The sequence below is a fragment of the Rhinoderma darwinii genome, chromosome 6, assembly GCF_050947455.1.
Source record: "Rhinoderma darwinii isolate aRhiDar2 chromosome 6, aRhiDar2.hap1, whole genome shotgun sequence".
Lineage (NCBI taxonomy): Eukaryota > Metazoa > Chordata > Amphibia > Anura > Rhinodermatidae > Rhinoderma > Rhinoderma darwinii.
The window spans coordinates 49,162,200-49,180,632 of record NC_134692.1 but is presented as its reverse complement, the minus strand read 5'-3'; the positions used below and the strand labels follow the sequence as shown (position 1 = coordinate 49,180,632).

At 40.6% G+C, this 18,433-nt stretch overlaps 1 protein-coding gene across 12 annotated transcripts in view; it reads left to right on the top strand.

Moving 5' to 3' along the window:
• The window catches only part of MAP2 (microtubule associated protein 2), a 196,097-nt gene extending 183,008 nt beyond the window's left edge, over window positions 1-13,089 (top strand). For 11 of the 12 annotated variants that reach the window (XM_075829689.1, XM_075829687.1, XM_075829685.1 and 8 more), the window contains 2 exons: window positions 6,417-6,529; window positions 7,823-13,089. In XM_075829689.1, the coding sequence (XP_075685804.1) occupies window positions 6,417-6,529; window positions 7,823-8,038 (329 nt within the window). In that variant the 3' untranslated portion in view covers window positions 8,039-13,089. The remainder of the gene's footprint in view (window positions 1-6,416; window positions 6,530-7,822) is intronic. The other variant, XM_075829690.1, reaches the window with a different exon arrangement.
• Window positions 13,090-18,433: the final 5,344 nt, after the last annotated feature.

The following is an 18,433-nucleotide window of genomic DNA, read 5'->3' as shown; positions in this document are numbered from 1 at the left end:
TTACAGCGGTGCTAACATAATTGCACAAGGGTTTTCAAGTGTTTTCTAATCATCCATTAGCCTTCTAACACAGTTAGCAAACACAATGTACCATTAGAACACTGGAGTGATGGTTGCTGTAAATGGGCCTCTATACACCTATGTAGATATTGCATTAAAAAACAGACGTTTGCAGCTAGAATAGTCATTTAGCACATTAACAATGTATAGAATGTATTTCTGATTAATTTAATGTTATCTTCATTGAAAAAAACTGTGCTTTTCTTGCAAAAATAAGGACATTTTTAAGTGACCCTAAACTTTTGACGGTAGTGTATATATTTGAAAAAAAGCATTTAAAGGTGTACATTTAATAACTGGCTGGTAAGACCAATCTCACATCCAGGAGTTTACAGAGGGCTCTCCAGAACTTTGACGTAAACTGAACCCCACGGTCGGACACAATGTGAAGAGGCAAGCCATGCAAGCAAAAGATGTGTTGAATGAAGAGACTCGCTAGTCGGGGAGCAGAAGATAGGCCGGTCAGCGGGATAAAATGTGCCATCTTAGAGAACCGCTCCACCATCACCCAGACAGTGTTGCATCTTGCTGAGGAGGGAAGGTCTGTGACAAAGTCCATCGCAATGTGCTGCCAGGGGGCGTTGGGTACAGGCAGAGGTTGAAGCAGGCCGGCAGGCTTGGAGTGAGTAACTTTGTTGGAAGCACACACCGTGCAAGAAGAGACAAAGTTCAGAACATCTTTAGGTAGCGTGGGCCACCAGAAGTGACGAGCAATCAGGTCTCGGGTTTTACGGACACCAGCGTGTCCAGCTAGTTTAGAACTGTGTCCCCAGCGAACAAAAGTCCTCCCCGGAGGGATGTCTCTAACCTGCAGAGGATTAGCAGTGACAATGCAGGACGGGTCTATGATAGTCTGAAGGGACTCCACCGTGTCTTCCGTCTCAAACGATCTGGACAGGGCATCGGCCCTCACATTCTTGTCCGCGGAACGGTAGTGGAGCATAAACTGGAAACGGGTGAAGAACAGCGACCACCTGGCTTGACGGGGATTCAGTCGTTGTGCAGACTGAAGGTAGGTAAGGTTCTTGTGGTCGGTGAAGATCAGGATGGGGTGAGCTGTGTCCTCTAGAAGATGTCTCCACTCCTCCAGAGCCAATTTGATGGTCAGTAGCTCCCGATCTCCAATAGAGTAATTGCGCTCAGCAGAGGAAAAAAGTCTAGAATATTAGCCACATACTACTGCCTTTCCTTTGGAGCTCCTCTAGAACAGAAGTGACCCAGCACCAACAGAGGAAGCGTCTACTTCCAGTGAGAACTGACGAGATACGTCAGGATGATGGAGGATCGACGCTGAACTGAAGGCTCTCTTGAGGCTAATAAAGGGTAGGGATGGGAGCCGTCAGATAAGAGAAGTTAGGAATAAACTGCCGGTAGAAATTGGAGAACCCCAGGAACCACTGTATGGCCCTTAAGCCTTGAGGACGTAGCCACTCCAGGACAGCTCTCACTTTCTCAGGATCCATCTTGAGACCTTGATCCGTGATGATGTAGCCCAGGAAGGGCAGAGAACTCCTCTCAAAGACGCACTTCTCCAGCTTGGCGTATAAACGATTCTCCCTTAATCGTAGTAGAACTTGACGGACATGCCTCTGATGAGTCGTCGAATCTGCGGAGAAAATCAAAATATCATTGAGATAAACAACAACACAACAACACAGACATAGTGGAGATCACAGAAGATATCATTAACGAACTCCTGAAATACTGCAGGAGCGTTACACAGTCCGAAGTTCATAACTAGGTATTCATAGTGCCTATCCCGGGTGTGAAATGCCGTCTTCCATTCGTCACCCCGGCGAATCCGGACTAGGTTATAAGCCCCCCGCAGGTCTAGCTTACAAAACATTTTGCTCCTCGTATGCGATCAAACAGCTTGGATATAAGTGGCAACGGGTATTTGTTCTTGACTGTGATCTGGTTGAGACCACGGTAGTCAATGCAGGGTCGAAGGGATTTGTCCTTCTTTTTAAAGAAGAAGAATCCAGCCCCGGCCGTGGAGGAAGATTTTCGTATGAAACCCCTCTCCAAATTCTCCTTGATATAGGCTGACATGGATAGAGACTCTGGCAAGGAGAGAGGATGTACTCAGCCACGGGGGAGAGAGGCATTAGGAACCAGTTCAATGGGACAGTCATAAGTCCGATGTAGAGGCAGCGTCTCAACCTCCCTTTTGCTGAAAACATCTGCAAACTAAGGGGGGGGAGTCCCGCCAATGACTAAGGCAGAGGAGGCTGGACAGGATGGACCTGCAACAGACAACGACCAGGGCACTTGTAGCCCCATTGGAGAACCTCTCCAGAATTCCAGTCCAGGACATGTAGGCGAAGCCATGGCCCAGCAGAACAGAATTGATGGCCTTTGGCAAAACAAGGAAAGAAATCAGTTCAGAATGAAGAACTCCAACCTGGAGCTTCAACGGCTTGGTTTTAGAAACGATAGGATTAGGCAGAGGCAGTCCATTCACCAAGGCAACAGCCAAAGATGTCTCCAGGGGAACTGTGGGCAACTGAAGATGATCCACTAGCTCCTTTTGAATGAAGTTTGCCGCAGATCCAGAGTCAAGATAGGCAGAAACTCGATGCGTCCTCTCGTCGGATACTAGGGTCACAGGAATAGTCAGCTTGGAAAAGAATGCTCTATTAGGTACCGTTCCACCTAGAGTTGTCTCTCCAACCAATCCTAGGCAATGGGGTCTCTCTGGCCTCTGGGGTAACAGACGCACAATATGGCCTCCGAGGCCGCAATACAGACAAAGTCCAGAGGTGCCTATGCGCTGTCTCTCCTGGATAGACAACTTGGCTTAGTTACTCTGTACAAGATCCTCTGGTGGGATGACTGTGGAGGATTGCTGGAAAGTAGAATCCAGCCTAGGAAGTTCTCTCTCCCGGAGTACCTCTTGGGAACGCTCCTGGATCCTCATGTCAACCCAGGAGGCGAGTAGGATAAGATCGTCCAGGGTAGATGGCAGATCTCGAGCAGTCAGCTTGTCCTTAATCCCTGAAAACAGTGCCTGCCAGAATGTGGCCACCAAAGCCTCGTTGTTCCAGCTCAACTCAGCAACCAGGATACGGAACTGAATGGCATACTCACCCATGGAGAGGTCTCCCTGGTGTAGGGTCAGCAGGGATGCAGCAGCCGAAGAAACTCTCCCAGGTTCCTCAAAGATCGAGCGGAAGGTCCGTAAGAAGCACTGCAAGTCACGGGTTTCTGTTCCCACAGGATTAGTCCATGCCAGGGCTTTGCCAGTATGGAGAGAGATGATGAAGGGGATCCTGACGTCATCCGAAGAGAAGGACCTGGCATGCAGTCTGAAGTGGATCTGGCACTGATTCAAAAATCCCCGGCAGGACCTCGGATCTCCGTCATAGCGTGGAGGTAGTGGCAGGAAGCACAGGGGATTGGTACTGGTACAGACAGGAAGTGTAGCAGGAGGAACAGCAGGAATGGGTGCGGTGACGACTGTGGTTGGAGCAAGCAGCCGATGGGCTATGGCGTTCACCGACAGATGGAGTTGGTCTTGTCGTGACTGGAGATCCTCCATCTCGGTCAGCATGGCTTATGTCGTCAAGGTCTCAGATGGACAAGCGGGGTCCATGGCCTGAGCGTACTGTCATGTTGACCCACTAGGCCGTACCGCCGTAGCGGGGAGGCAGCTGTCCAAACAACAGGGAACCCCTTCAATACAATTTCCCGCACAAGGGTACCTGGATAGTCCAGACAGTGGCCGCAGCTCTGGCACTGATTGAGATGGGTGCAGCAAGTAACGCCAAACGTGGCAGATAACACAGGTGCCGCAGGTTGGCGAATTCCTCTGGACGTGGCAGATGACACAGGGCGTGACACGACTCCGACACTAGTAGGCACAGGAACAAGAACAGCACGGGATACAGGAACACCTAGATAACAGAGCACGGGTAACAACTGGAACGGGAAACACTAAGGGACCATTTGCAAGACAGACTTGGGATAACTAACAATGCTTAGGCAAGGATCAGAAGGGCTGGGGCCTTCTTATAGACCAGGAAATCATGGGCAGTTGATTATGATGATTAAGATGATTTCCCTACGGGACACAGCAGACCGGAGTGGAAGTGAGCTCTAGCGTCTCCTAGGAAGGAGATGGGGACCAGCGCTCACGGAACCATGGCTGCGGGCGTCGGGAGGTGAGGAAACCCGACGGCCCGTGGTCATGGACGCTACAATTGCCAATGCTAAATTATTCCAAATAGTGAAGAGAAATCTGCTCTGTCGGATAATTATTAATAATATTTTTAGATATACTAATGTCTTTGGTGCAATCATTATAGAATCATATGCTAAATGTATCCTGCACATCATTATAGAAGCATATGATAAATGTATCTTGCACATCATTATAGAATCATATGATAAATGCATCCTGCACATGTGACTTTGACTGGATTTTCTAACGGTAACTTACACTGCAGCTGACCTGGATTTTAACACAATGGTTGCTGATTAATATCCATGGGGGTTTCCACCCTTTTTCAGTCTTTTTAGAATAGAGAACTTAGGAGCCGATTGGTCGATCATGCAAACTCACATACTATGCGGAGCTACACTGAATCATTGATTGGTCAGAGCTTATTCGCTTCAAAGTGAAAGTAACTGAAAATGGCAAAATGAGACACTAAAAAGTAAAAGTAAAATAATTTACCTAAATGTAATAAGGGGATATATCTTAAACTGTAAACTATATCATAAAGATAACACCCCAAAATCAGTGACACAAATCTTTTAGCTGCATTTTACCTCCAGTAATAAATATTTACAAACTACAACCAATGCCTATAATATTGAAATCTTCATCTTTATTATTATTTAATAAAAAAAAGATTACATCATTTAAAAAAGCATATGGACCACTTTAGGATAAAAAGCACAACGTTATGATGATAATAGGAGGACACAAAATCTAGGTTCCTTATACAAAAACAATCATACAAAATATCACAGTAATAAAGTTCAGAGAGACTCACCTACTGGAATACAAATAAAGTATAAGTGCAACAAGACATCCCCGAACATTACCATAATGCCTTAATTTCATATATAGATAACAGATAAATAAGTAATACATTTCATATGCCAATCAATATAAATCTCCAGTAATGTTTGATACTTTCTCACATTGAGAAAGGTTAGAAAGACAATTGATCAACATTTTCAATACAACCACAAAAGATCAATTTATATTTGGATCCATTATCAGCACTTAAAAATATAAGTGTTCCCTTGATTGACATGGCACAATATAATAGCACTAAGGTGACTTTTAGTCTTTTTCTCTGGTTGCTGGACAGCTTGCTTTTAAAAGCAAAATGAATAGATACTTTGTGGTCTATCTGACGGCCAGGTTAGTAAAGAAAGAAATCTATAGAGTAATTTGGAGTACACTGGAGACTCTGATTGCCAAAATAAACCGCAAACAACATACATTTTAAGTGCAATTATTGCCCATCTACACTGGCAATTTATTGTTACGATTACCAGTTACCAGAGCGATTGTATCGATAATTGGCAAGTGTGAATAAAGAAAATTTATTTTTTATCTTCCTTATACAATTTCACATTTTAAATGATAAAATTGAAATGATAAAATGAAGAATATGACAATGGGATATGCAGCCGTATTGGTGGTCACTTTTGAATTAACTACATTTGAGTTATCACTTTATAAGGCTAGGTTCATACCAGGTTTTTGAATCCTGTTTAAAAAGTACTTTTTTGTTGTTGTTGAAAAGATTTACCATTAAAACAAGATGCAACCGGATACAAAAGTGATGCAGGCTCTTTTTCTGTCCTGTTTAAGATGTCCAGATAGATCCTGTTTTTTTGTACAATAGAAGTCAATGGCAACAGGTTGCAACTGGATAGGAATGCTGTTGAATCCTGTTTTGAAGGTTCCCATTTTTCTAATCTTTAGTTCAACAGTTCATACAAAAAAACATGGTGTGAACAGGACCTTATTGATTGAAAATGCTGACATGATGACAGTTTACCATGAATTTCTAAAAAGTGAATACAAAGGTGACAACCAATCACATCCTGTTCTCACTTTTTCACAAATGGCACCCATATCAAAACAGAAAAACTATATAATCTCTATAAGTAAAACGTAGTTACCAAATTGTGGCTAACGCACTAACTTCTGATTTACTTATATATAAAATATTCTTTCTATTGCATATTTTTCATTTACAACAAGATATAAATAAATATATTGTAACAGATTTTTATTTTTGCTACATATCTAAATAGGACAGTGGCATGTGATTAAAATGACCAATGTTATCTCAATAAGGTAATAATAACATTTACTTTGTTATGTGCAGGTGGTGGAAATATTAGGATTGAGAGTGTTAAACTGGATTTCAAGGAAAAAGCCCACGCAAAGGTCGGCTCACTAGATAATGCTCACCACATTCCTGGCGGTGGACATATCAAGGTGAGAAATTTATATTCTGTATGCAAATAATAAAATAGACCTTAAAGTTCATAGGGGTGTAGTGTTCCGTTTGAGATGCTTCACAATCTCAGGAATAGTCAAAAATTTCAGAATTAGGCACAACGAGTAACTGAAACCACAACCTGCAAGGTTTGGAAAAATATATGTATTCTTTGTATAAAAAGACGTTTGAGAAAGGGGTGGATCCCCGAAACGTCGCAACTGGCGTAGTCTAACGCCGCACTTCTCCCTCCACGTCGGTCTCTGCAGATGTCCATCGGATTTCTAAGCCTGATTCAACGAACATCTTACCGGCCTGAGTTAACGATCTGAGGACTTCTTTATATGGGGTGAATACCAAGTTAAGACTGTTTTGCACTGTTTTAAAGTGGCTTGTATAACTGCGTTTTTTATACAAAGAATACATATATTTTTCCAAACCTTGCATGTTGTGGTCTCATTTTTTCGTTGTGCCTAATTCTGACATTTTTGAGAAATTGGTATTGCCACTGTTACTTGTTATTGATGCCTTTGGACTGGGAGGAGAAAGTTAATGCAGCGCTATTAATCCACAAACAAAATATAATTATGGAGCTTTTTGGAATATATGTTGTTTTTTTTATAATTTTTGTAAAATTCCAAATTTTTATATGGCTGTAACAATTAGACTCAGATTAGACTGTACCTAATTAATCTAATTGGCCATGTACTCTGTTCGGTAACTGCCGGTGGCAAAGTACTGTATGACTTACTTTATCTACTACTAAGTTACAACTTGCCTAGAGCAATATAACGGGTTATTAAATATAAGGGGTTATCAAATTAACACCTCCTAAATGTATATAATAGAATGTTAGAGAAAAATATCTAGCTACCAAGCTTGAAATATAGTCAAATACTTACAGCCAGCCATTCATGTCTCACTCTGGATTCTCATTGAAGCTTTATTGACAGTCATTCTCACACAGTAAACTATTTTTTTGTAATTTTCCATCCCTTAGAAATACATTTTAACTGCTGCCAGTGCCCAAAAAAACACCCCAAAAAAACATGCTATTTCAGGGTGATAACATTTTGTCCATGGACACACAACGATGACGTCACTATGATGACACGACTTCCTATATTAAATTTTTTGGGTTTTGAGCATTTGTTATTGTAAGAAGTTCAAACATCTTTGTAGTTGGTCGAAAATCCCTTTAAGATAAAATCAAGGTTTCTAGACTGGTGCTTAAAAAACTGATGACCTAAGTCGTTTGCAAATGTGTATATTGATCTTTTTTTCTCCGACAGATAGACAGTCAGAAATTGCATTTCCGAGAGCAAGCTAAAGCCCGTGTTGACCATGGTGCTGAAATAATCACACAGTCTCCAGGTCATTCTAGCGTTGCCTCTCCACGCCGTCTCAGCAATGTGTCCTCTTCTGGAAGCATCAACCTGCTAGAATCACCACAGCTTGCAACCCTAGCAGAAGATGTCACTGCAGCTCTGGCCAAACAGGGCTTATGAATGTGTTATACCTTTAGCAGTGTATGAAGTTATTCTTAAATAATAATAATATTAATAATGAAAATATTTACGCATGAGCTCTTGGCAGGATTTGGGCTCAAAGCAGGTGTCACATTCATTACTTTTCAGATCATTTTACACCCCGAGCAAATATCACATAATGCCAAACCTATACACAAGTAGGTTCTATATCGTATACATAATTTTCTGTGGGAAGGTGCCAGATTGACCCATTATGTTACTGGCAGGAAAAATAAATAAATCCTAGGATAACAGTAGACAGAGAGGTCTGGTCATACATTGTCATGTTCCACAGGAATTAAAAGACCAAACTTTACATATTAGGCTACTTTCCAAGCATCACCCAAGTCCTTATCACTGCTCTTGACTAGTCTTGCATGGAGCCCTACAATACTTGGTGTTATTTCAACATGTGCCTGCCAGCCACCCAAACAATGTTTGCGTAAGAGCCATGTCCTGTTAGAGCGGCTGCTCATCTGCCTGTTCAGTTCAGATAATGGTCAAGATCTTTGTTCCATCAAATCCCCAATCCCCATAGGCTAACAAATCCATTGAAGCTTTCTGCTGTGCGAAAGGCCACATGCAACATGTTTAATGAAGAAGACAAACACTCACCACTATCCAACATAAAAAGCAATTCCTGTTAGCGTACTGTCGGTCATGCTTGTACAATGGGAGAAATGTTCCCTGTTAGAGGAAATGTGGAGCAGCATTGAAAGGGAGCAACTGTCAAAATAACGCACTTATTTTATGACTAGTATCTGTATATTTATTGGTCTTTCAGCTACTAGAATGCCTGCTTTGCTTTGTAATATTGTGCATTGCAGACCTTTCAAGCAGCAGAGGCTATGAACAGAAAAACTTTAGCTTTGTGCATAGGCAAACATTTCCAACACCTTTTTCCACCCGTTTGATACAGTATTATTAATCTAGATGTATATATATATTTCTCTGTGGCCATGTTTTCATTCATTCTCCCAAAACCTTTTCATATACTTGAAAAATCCATTTCTTACTCACAGTATCTGTGTCTATTGCACCATTTGGTAAAGCAGTTTTAGGTAGGCATAATTTAATATTAGGAAAGCTTCCTTTTTTTCCTAAGTAAAAATGCAAAACTAAAAAAAAACAACGATAATGTGTACTTAAACAAATTCAGATAAATCACAGCAAAGCTCTTTAGCATGAAATTGCTCTGTTTGGGGTCTTAAGAAGCATTGGCTGTTTTGATTTCCCTTTCTAAGCTGGATTGCTCCAAAAATGAGCTGTGTTTGTCAATGACTGCTTTTCTCTTGCTCCTCATTTCGAAAGGGCTGAAGTGTTAGTTGATTTTTAATCCTGAAAGTTCCTATTTTCTTTTCCATGTACAAAGATCCAGTCAGAAAGCGATGCTGACTTTTTTTATCTACTTGCTAAAGTTGAACATTACTCTGATTCTGAGTAGAGCGATACGCAAGTGCAAGTATTGAGTTCAGTGAGGTAGTAGCTCGTGCACTCAATATTCTAGTACATTGCTCAGATCTGCAGCAAAGGGCTAGTGAGGATTTACTACTGGAGAACAAAACCCAAAAGGTCAGCAGCTATTCATATTTTAATTCTAGTGTCAGCCACACAAGATCTTAAATATTATAACACCTATAACATCTACTAGTCATCTAGAGCCTGGGTTCTTAACCTGTGCTGCATGTACACCAGGGTACACAACATGTCTCTTGCGGGCACTATTTTCACGCTGTGCTTTTAATAGGTGCAGCATATTATTTGATCGTAGCCTAGTGGCTACTTTGATGTAATTTATTTCAGTAGATGGGTACGTTGATGTCATTTATTTCAGTAGATGGGTACGTTGATGTCATTTATTTCAGTAGATGGGTACTTTAATGTAATTTATTTCAGTAGATGGTTACTTTGATGTAATTTATTTCAGTAGGTGGGTACTTTGATGTAATTTATTTCAGTAGGTGGGTACTTGGCTTAGGAACCCTAAGAACCCCTGATCTAGAGTGACTGCTCACTGAGTACTTTTTTTCAAGCTTCTATTAGTAAGATGCCCTCAAGGCTTTCTACTGAAGAAACCCAAGTCAAGGACTTTTTTGTACTTGTAATTTGTAAATAATGTCTATAAGTACATGAATGGAAGTATACACAACATATCTCTTTATCCCTATTTAAAAAATATGACCTTTTAGCAGAAACAGACCCTATCTATCATTCAAGGCTAAAGGAATTTATGGCATATCAAAACACAAACCAAAGCTTCAATACTAGAATGCATTTACTTACTCCTTCAAACTCAGTATTATAGCAATTCTGAGCTAAAAGGTCACAAATCTGAGAAAAAGAGTCACTATTTTGCAAAAATTAGTCGCTCTATCATTCATTTTGTGTCTAGAAGTTGAATCAATTTTAAGTAATTGAATTGAGGTAATTTGCAGTTAATAAGTTAAACCCTCATGGATTTAAGTGCTAGAATACCTTTTCTCACTAAGCTTTTTAAAAATTCCACGTGATATAATATTTTTTGTCAAAATTACACAACATTAAATGCCAGAATAAAATTCTAAAATGCATTAGAGATTGTGAAGTTACATTACTTTGAATTCTCCTTTGAGCTATTTGTTAGTTCCGAAACGAATATTTGTTAATCTTTTTGTAAGTAAAGTCATATTTGCTGTACGAGTCCCATTAACCTGCTATTATGCAGCAGTCAAGATTCATTGGGCCTCATATATTACTACAAGTTGACAGAAAAGGTGTGAACTCTTATTGGTTGCTATTGGAAACAAGGAGGGTTTTGATATATGAGGCCCATTGTGTGTATAGTCTACAGTACTAGAAGACTAATGGAGTCTACCTGGCCAGGAACCCTCGTAGAACTCATGCAGCTTTGTGGGATTTTTTGGTGACTGTAGGCTTTACTTTACAGTCTGTCTGTGCGGACAGCAAGTTACATCAATGTTCTGACATTGATCAAATATAATACCATGCCCATAATAATTCCAGCGTACAAAGCTAACTTATTCTATTGCTTTTCCGATGTTCTTTTAGAGGGTGCTAACTTTTAGCACTGTACAGTTTAAGGTCATGATATATGTTTTATCTTCTGCAGTATGATCAATGGTGTTTTACAATCTGGTTTGGTTATATGGTTATATGGTTCTGAAATATTGCAGATGGTAGTCGCAGTTAGGGTAGTACCCCATTGTCCGGCTTTGCTGCTTGCACCTTGTCATTTACAATATTTCCTCAGTGGTCTTGAAAGGGGCAGTGTGATAGTGCTGTAACTAATGTCTCCTTTTTGTCAGGTCTTTGATTTTGGTGATTTTAGCAATGATAAACCAATTAGTTACAGGTAGATTTAGGGCTTCTTGCTGAGGTAAAAAAACAAAACATTGACTTGATTGCTTCAGTTCTGGTTGATGAGCATCTGTTTGGCAAATTAATATTTTATAGTTAGCAGAGAAAAACATGACGTGTAAAGATCTCTAGTTTATAGCAATAAAATACCTGATAATTTATGCCTGGTCTATTAGGGGCGAGAAATCATGCTTTATAGAAGTGGGCCACATTAACAATGAAATTATTAAGTACAACTCATTGCTGCTTAAAACATTTGTCCTCTTTGAAAAATCCCTTTTTATTAGAAGGTTCCCCCCCGATCATAAGCTGAGCACAAAGCTTCCAGCTTCTGAGACCTCCAGTGATAACTTGTACTGAGTGGCGTACACAGAAGAGGGACCCTATAGCAATATCAAAGTGGGCCCCCCATTATAATGCCGGGTTTTGCCACCCAGGACAGAAGGGCCTGTTGCTTTATTTTCCTTCTCCCCTTTCTATGACCCTGGGCCAATTCTTCAGCCTCCTTGTCTGCTAGTGGCATGCAAGAACCTGTGCAGGACTTCCCTCTCCAGAAAAACTTAGTTTTTAGCTAAGAGGACTGGACCAACCAGGCTGTGCCCCTTTTCTCCAAGGGCCCCATATCAACCACTTGGGCTGCAACTATGGTTCATTAGCCCTTGCCTGTAATCTGTTAAGGAACCTGGATCAAGTGTTCAATTCCCCCGCAGCTTCGCCACAGTGCACATTGAAATGAATGGACTGTCCATGTAATGCATGGTGTTGCTGGGCTCTTTGTAGCCACTCTTTGCTCTGGCTGATAGATGAAGTTCCCAAACGATGGACTACCTTCTCTTAACTCAGAAAATGGGTTTTCTAAACCAGACAACCCCTTTAACATAGTTCATCAACTTAGTTTAACACATACCAAATGTAGTATAGTGTACTAGTTAAGATAAGGAATCACAGTACTTCAGGCCAGTGTTTTTGGCCAGTGGTGTTAGCATTTTGTAAATGTGTTTGCGGGCCAAATACCATTAAATGAGTCCATGCAGGTGACAAGCCAGTTTTAGGTGTGTAAAGCAGAGGGCTTTAGAAAATATTTTTTTTTTTTTGTGGTTAGGTACAGGGACTATTTGTACTTATCTCTTCTACTTTAATTAAATAAGTAGAAGACAGATGTAAAAGATTTGTCTCCTCTGACTCATGGGCTCTGTGAATGCAAGACACCCTACAAAGTTAGAAGCAAGCATTTACAACAACAAATATTAGTACAATTTGAATTTAGACAACAGACCAAATTATATATTATAATAGCAGAATAATTTGATAAACTTTTTAAAACATGATGGAAATTTTATTTTAAAACAAAATATTTTTGATGTCCATGCCTCATAAGATTCTTATTCCAACCATAGATTTACGAAAAAATGTACCAAACAAAGTCAATAACTGAAAGTTCAACTTTAGCAATGGAAAAGAAAATTCAGTCCATCATTTCTGTCCTGGATTATGAGGGGTGTGATTTACAAATTTGTGCATTTACCTGATACCTTTTAAAGCCCGTAAACATAGGGAGGTGTTTATTGAATGGCTGGTGGTAGTTAGTTCATGTTTTTTCAATCCAATTTGCAATTGTATTTGTTGCTGTATAGTGATTGTTTTGCAAAATAAACCGCTTGTCATGGTCTGTATTTTATTCCTTTCCTTTAACCATTTTTATATTACTGTTTTGCCGGTCAGTTTGACTCAATAAGACAATATCACAATGTTACACAAGGAAACGTACATAACAAAATAGTGAAACTTATTTCTTCTGGCGATTCAACTTCTCTGTCAACACGGTGTATACTATGATCTATGCACGAGAATCTTCTAATGAAGACAAAAGGCACAATTAAATGAGAGTATAATAGATCAATGAGCTCAGTTTAGCATCTTTCTGAAATTCTAAACAAAAAGTTAGAAGCGGTCTTGTATCTATCATAGAAGCAGGGCATATGATTGCTTTGGGGCCCTTGCTTCCCATGACACTGTCATAGCTGTTACCTGCAGACGCCACTAGGGATAACTTACTGCAGTTAGCTCCTTTAGTGGTGGCTGCATATAGCCCAATTACGTTACAATATAATACAATACAATACACATAAGTTACTTGTAATTCTCATACGCTCACTATCTCTGTCCCACTCCCTCCTAATATAACTGTCCCTGTACACTAAGTGTTAATAATCAGGTAAAAGGGTCACCAGGGAATTTGCAGGTAAAGGTTCAAGGGTTACTCAGGGACAGCAAGGGTTACTCAGGGCAGCATGGGTTAACTTAGGGACTGCAAGGGATAGTCAGCAATGGGTTAACTTCAGAGACAGCAAGGGATAACTTCAGGGACAGCAAGGGTTTCAAGGGTTACTGCAAGGGTTACTCAGGGACAGCAAGGGTTACAGCAAGGGTTACTCAGGGAACTCAGGGCAACAAGGGTTAACTCAGGGCAGCAAGGGTTAACTCAGGGCAGCAAGGGTCAACAGGGACTCAGGGCAGCAAGGGTTAACATGGACTCAAGGGACTCAGGGACAGCAAGGGTTACAGCAAGGGGTTAACTCAGGGTACTCAGGGCAACAAGAGTTAACTCAGGGCAGCAAGTGTTAACTCAGGGTAGCAAGGGTCAACAGGCACTCAGGGCAGCAAGGGTTAATAGGGACTCAAGGGACACAGGGACAGCAAGGGTTACAGGAAGGGGTTAACTCAGGGACAGCAAGGGTTTCAAGGGTTACTGACAGCAAGGTTTAACCCAGGGACAAACAGGGAGAGAGGGAGAGGTAAAGTGTAGCTGTGGCTACACTATGATACTTAGCGTTTTGTGGGAGCAGAGGCAGGAGTTGGAGCAGGTCCGCAGGGCAGGAGACCGCAGGACAGGTGAGCTGACATTGGTGGTGTGGGAGGCAGGCAGGTCCCAGCTGCTCCTCGTTGGTGGAGTGGTGAGGTCATTTCCTGCTAGCTCCAGCTAGCTTCAGCTCCTGAGCATACCGACGCAGGGCTATTTAAACCTGCCGGTACGCTTGTTGCGGGGGACGAGTGGCGCTCGCCCCTGGCTAACATGGGTCGGCATGGTGATAACATATCACCAGCTGACTCATGAGCGCCCGTGCGTAATCCCGCGAGATAGCGCGCGCCAGACCGTCCGTGCACGTGGGAGATTTGAAATGGAGACAGTAGATCAAAATATCTCCTGTCTAAATGGTTTCCAAACAAAGTAGCGCTATGCTAATTGTCCTGCTTTGATTACAACTGTATTCATGACCAGGGCTGTGTTTCTACAGCCCTGGCTCATGAGACATTATATGAATATATATATATATATATATATATATATATATACATACATACACACATACATATATATATATATATATATATATATACATACATACATAAATAAATAGGGACATATCCCTTTACATTTACCTACCGTTCTTGCCAACACTTTAAAAAAAACAAAAAAAACATAGCAGGGGATGAGTTACTATATTTGCTAAAAACTTCCATATACTTAATTTTATTTATGGTATCAGAGAGTAAAACATAAATTCCAAACAAGGGTCCAAAACTAATGTGCTAAAGAAGAGACCTTTATCATAAAAATGGGAGATCTCACCCAAAACAATACATTTCTATTTAAAATTTCAATTCGTCTGGCCTTTGAAAAAGGTCAGTTTCTGGACTATCAACTTACAGCCATTTCCCTGACCCTTACATTAACTTCCAATTGTCAAAATGACAACTGATTATAGCGGAGTGAGGAGGCCAAAATTATTTTACCATACCCAGTGATAAGGCTGAGGCTACACGGAGACTTTTTGTAGTGAGATTTTATAATTTTTAACTATCGTACTACAGCTGCCATCCACAGGAATACTTGGAGTTGTTGCATGTACCTGTGGACTGCAGCTGTCATTTCAAAACTAAAAAGCCACTATGTAGTCCCAGCCTAAGGGTCCATCTCAGATAACTGAGTTTAACAAATTTCATATATATTTTTTTTAAAAATCAATAGAAACTCCAACATAAAGTACGATATTAGTTTATAGCAAGTATCCTTTCTTGGCAACTAAGATAAACATTAGGCAGGGTGGCTACAAAATTCACACTGCCATTCAAAATAAAAGTATTAATATTGTGTTTATGTACAATATATTTAATTTTCCCATTAAAAATAATATGGTCACATTATTAAAAGCTTATACTACCAAACTGTTTTTGTATAGTCCGTGGCCCGGTTCTTCAAGACCACAAAGTTTTAAATAGTTGTCTCTGCTAATGATGTAGAAGAATTTCACACAAGTGTCTCTGACAATATTTCTGCCTGCTTGAAAAAGAAGAATGGAAGAAAGAATTGCTCTCTATCTCTGAACGCCAAGTCAGCTGGATGGATAAATAAATACTCCCTTTACTAGTAATATCCAATATAGGTAGTATTTTGATAATGCAAAGCAATTTATGACACCAGTTTGGAACAGCCAGATCATAAGCTGCCCACATATTGTAGAGACAAGCCAGGAAACCCCATCGTCAACTTTATGGGGCTACATGGAAATATAATTTTGTTGTGTTGGAGTTTGGCTCATCAAGGCTGCATGAGTTGTACAAAATGTGTCCTCCCATAACTTATCTCTAAACCCAACATATCCCGAGATGTATGGTGCAAGATGTTAAATAAACATTTTTTTTTAAATTATATCTCTAACACATGCCATCCGTCTGCCACCCTTCGTTTATAGACTCTCATGTTAAAAAATATATATAGACTTAAAATATACTTTTTTTTACTGGGTGCTTGTGATGGATGCCTCTGGCAAATGCTATCCATCGGCCAACCGTCACCCATAAACCTCCATGTTAAAAAAAATTATACTTTTAATGTATAAATTTTTTTTACTAGATGGCGCAAGAATGTATTGAATTGGTATCATTGCAAATTGTATAACTTAACGCAATTCAAGAAAACTTTAATGTGAACACATCTTTAGGCACACGGGAATAGAGCTAAGTGGTTGGATATTGGCTGGCTGTTTAGTGGAAGGTCCAGAATAATAATACAAATCAAGAAAAACTATGTGACAACTATATTTCTAGCTTGAAACTACTTTGAAATGTGCTACAGGCAAACTGCTCCATGTAAATGCTTAAAAATCTCAGGAATTAATTTACTAATCATGTTGAAGGTACAGGAGCGGATATGACTGTGCACACTGTCGCATATCTATGTTCATAGGTACATAGTTGATTAGGTTGAAAAAATATTTTTATTGGTCAGAATACTGTAGGTCTCTTACAACACACAGGGGGAGTAAATATTTAGTAAATTCTATAGACAACAGGATTGCGTAGGCACTGGGAGTCTACACAATCCTGTTGACTATAGAAGGTTGAAAAAAGACACAGCTCCATCAAGTCCGACCTATAATCCTAGCGTGTTAATGCAGAATAAAGCAAAACCCCCATGAGGTTGATGGCAATTGCCTCATTAGGGAAAAAAATTCCTCCCCGACTCAAAATATGGCAATCAGAATAAATCCCTGGATCAACGTCCCATCTCCAGAATTTAGTACTCATAACCTGTAAGATTATATTTTTCAAGACGAGCATCAAGGCCCTTCTTGAACTTGTTCAAAGCCTCAACCATCACAGCATGCTGTGGCAGAGAGTTTTATAGTCTCACTGCTCTATGCATACTGCCAAAATGCCAAAAAGACACTCTTTTGGCATACATTAGGTCCATAGAAGTCTATGAACACGTTTGGCATATACAGTACGTCAGGAGCATTTAGTGGTAGAGTGAACATAGCCTGTCTTAATGCATTTACATGTCACCTATTTAACTGGTTCCCGACCGCTGACTGTATTTTTACGGCCAGCGGTCACGGTCCTTAAAACCCGAGCCATAGACTTTTTACGGCTCGGGTTTTAACTTGCTGCCCGCGCGATCGGGCAGCTGAATGTCGTGTCTCCGGCTGTCAGTGACTGCCGGGGACCCTGAGGAGAAGATAGAAGCAGCTTTCGCTGCTTCTGTCTTCTCCGATGTCTTTTTACACAGCGCTCAATGAACGCTGTGTATAGGAATAGAGACAGCAGCAGCGGCGCTGTCTCTATTCCTCCCGGTGATCATGTGACCGGTCACATGATCGCCGGGTGCCATTACTGACAGACTGCTGCTGGGTCTTACTAGACCCAGAACAGCCCAGTTAGTGACAATCGTCACTATGATAGGGCTGATTTCCGCTGTAACTGGGGCTGCTGTGCAAATATGGTGTAAAAGAAAGAAAAAAAATATATAAAGTTCCCCAAAGGTCTTTTTTGACCTTTGAGGGACAGACCATAGTAATAAAAAAATAGTAAAGTAAAGTGCAAAAAAAATTAATAATAAATACACATAAAATACCCACCCCAAAAAAAAATGTTCTCCCCCCGCCAATCATTGTTGTAACGCTAGAACTGACCCAATTACCCTAATATAGACATGTAATATATTAAAATTTACGGTAGACAATGACGATCACAAATTAAAGGTCTATTTTAGGGTAAAACTATGTTATTACCCAAAAAAAATTGCTGAAACGTAAAAAAGCTTATTTTTTACTATTATTTTCAAACTTTATGAATAAAAATTCTAAAATAGCAAAAAAGGTGTGTATAAAAACTATAAAAAAAGAAACCTGTATTGTCTACGGAAAAAACGTCGCAAAAATCGCGTCGTTAGCCCAACAAATAAAAAAGTTATAGCCATTTAACTAACACGTGCTCACTGGCGTAGCTATAGGGGTCGCAGCGGTCACAATTGCGACCGGGCCCCGAAGCCAGGGGGGCCCACAGCCCCCCGCACCACATCAATAGTTACTATAGTAACTCGGGCCGCGGGCCCCTGTTACTATAGTAACATACTTTACTTACCTTCCTGGTTCCGGATGGCAGCGGAGGTCCTAACATCAAACGCTGTGCGCAGCGCATGACGTCACAGCGCTATGCGCCGCGCACAGCATCAAG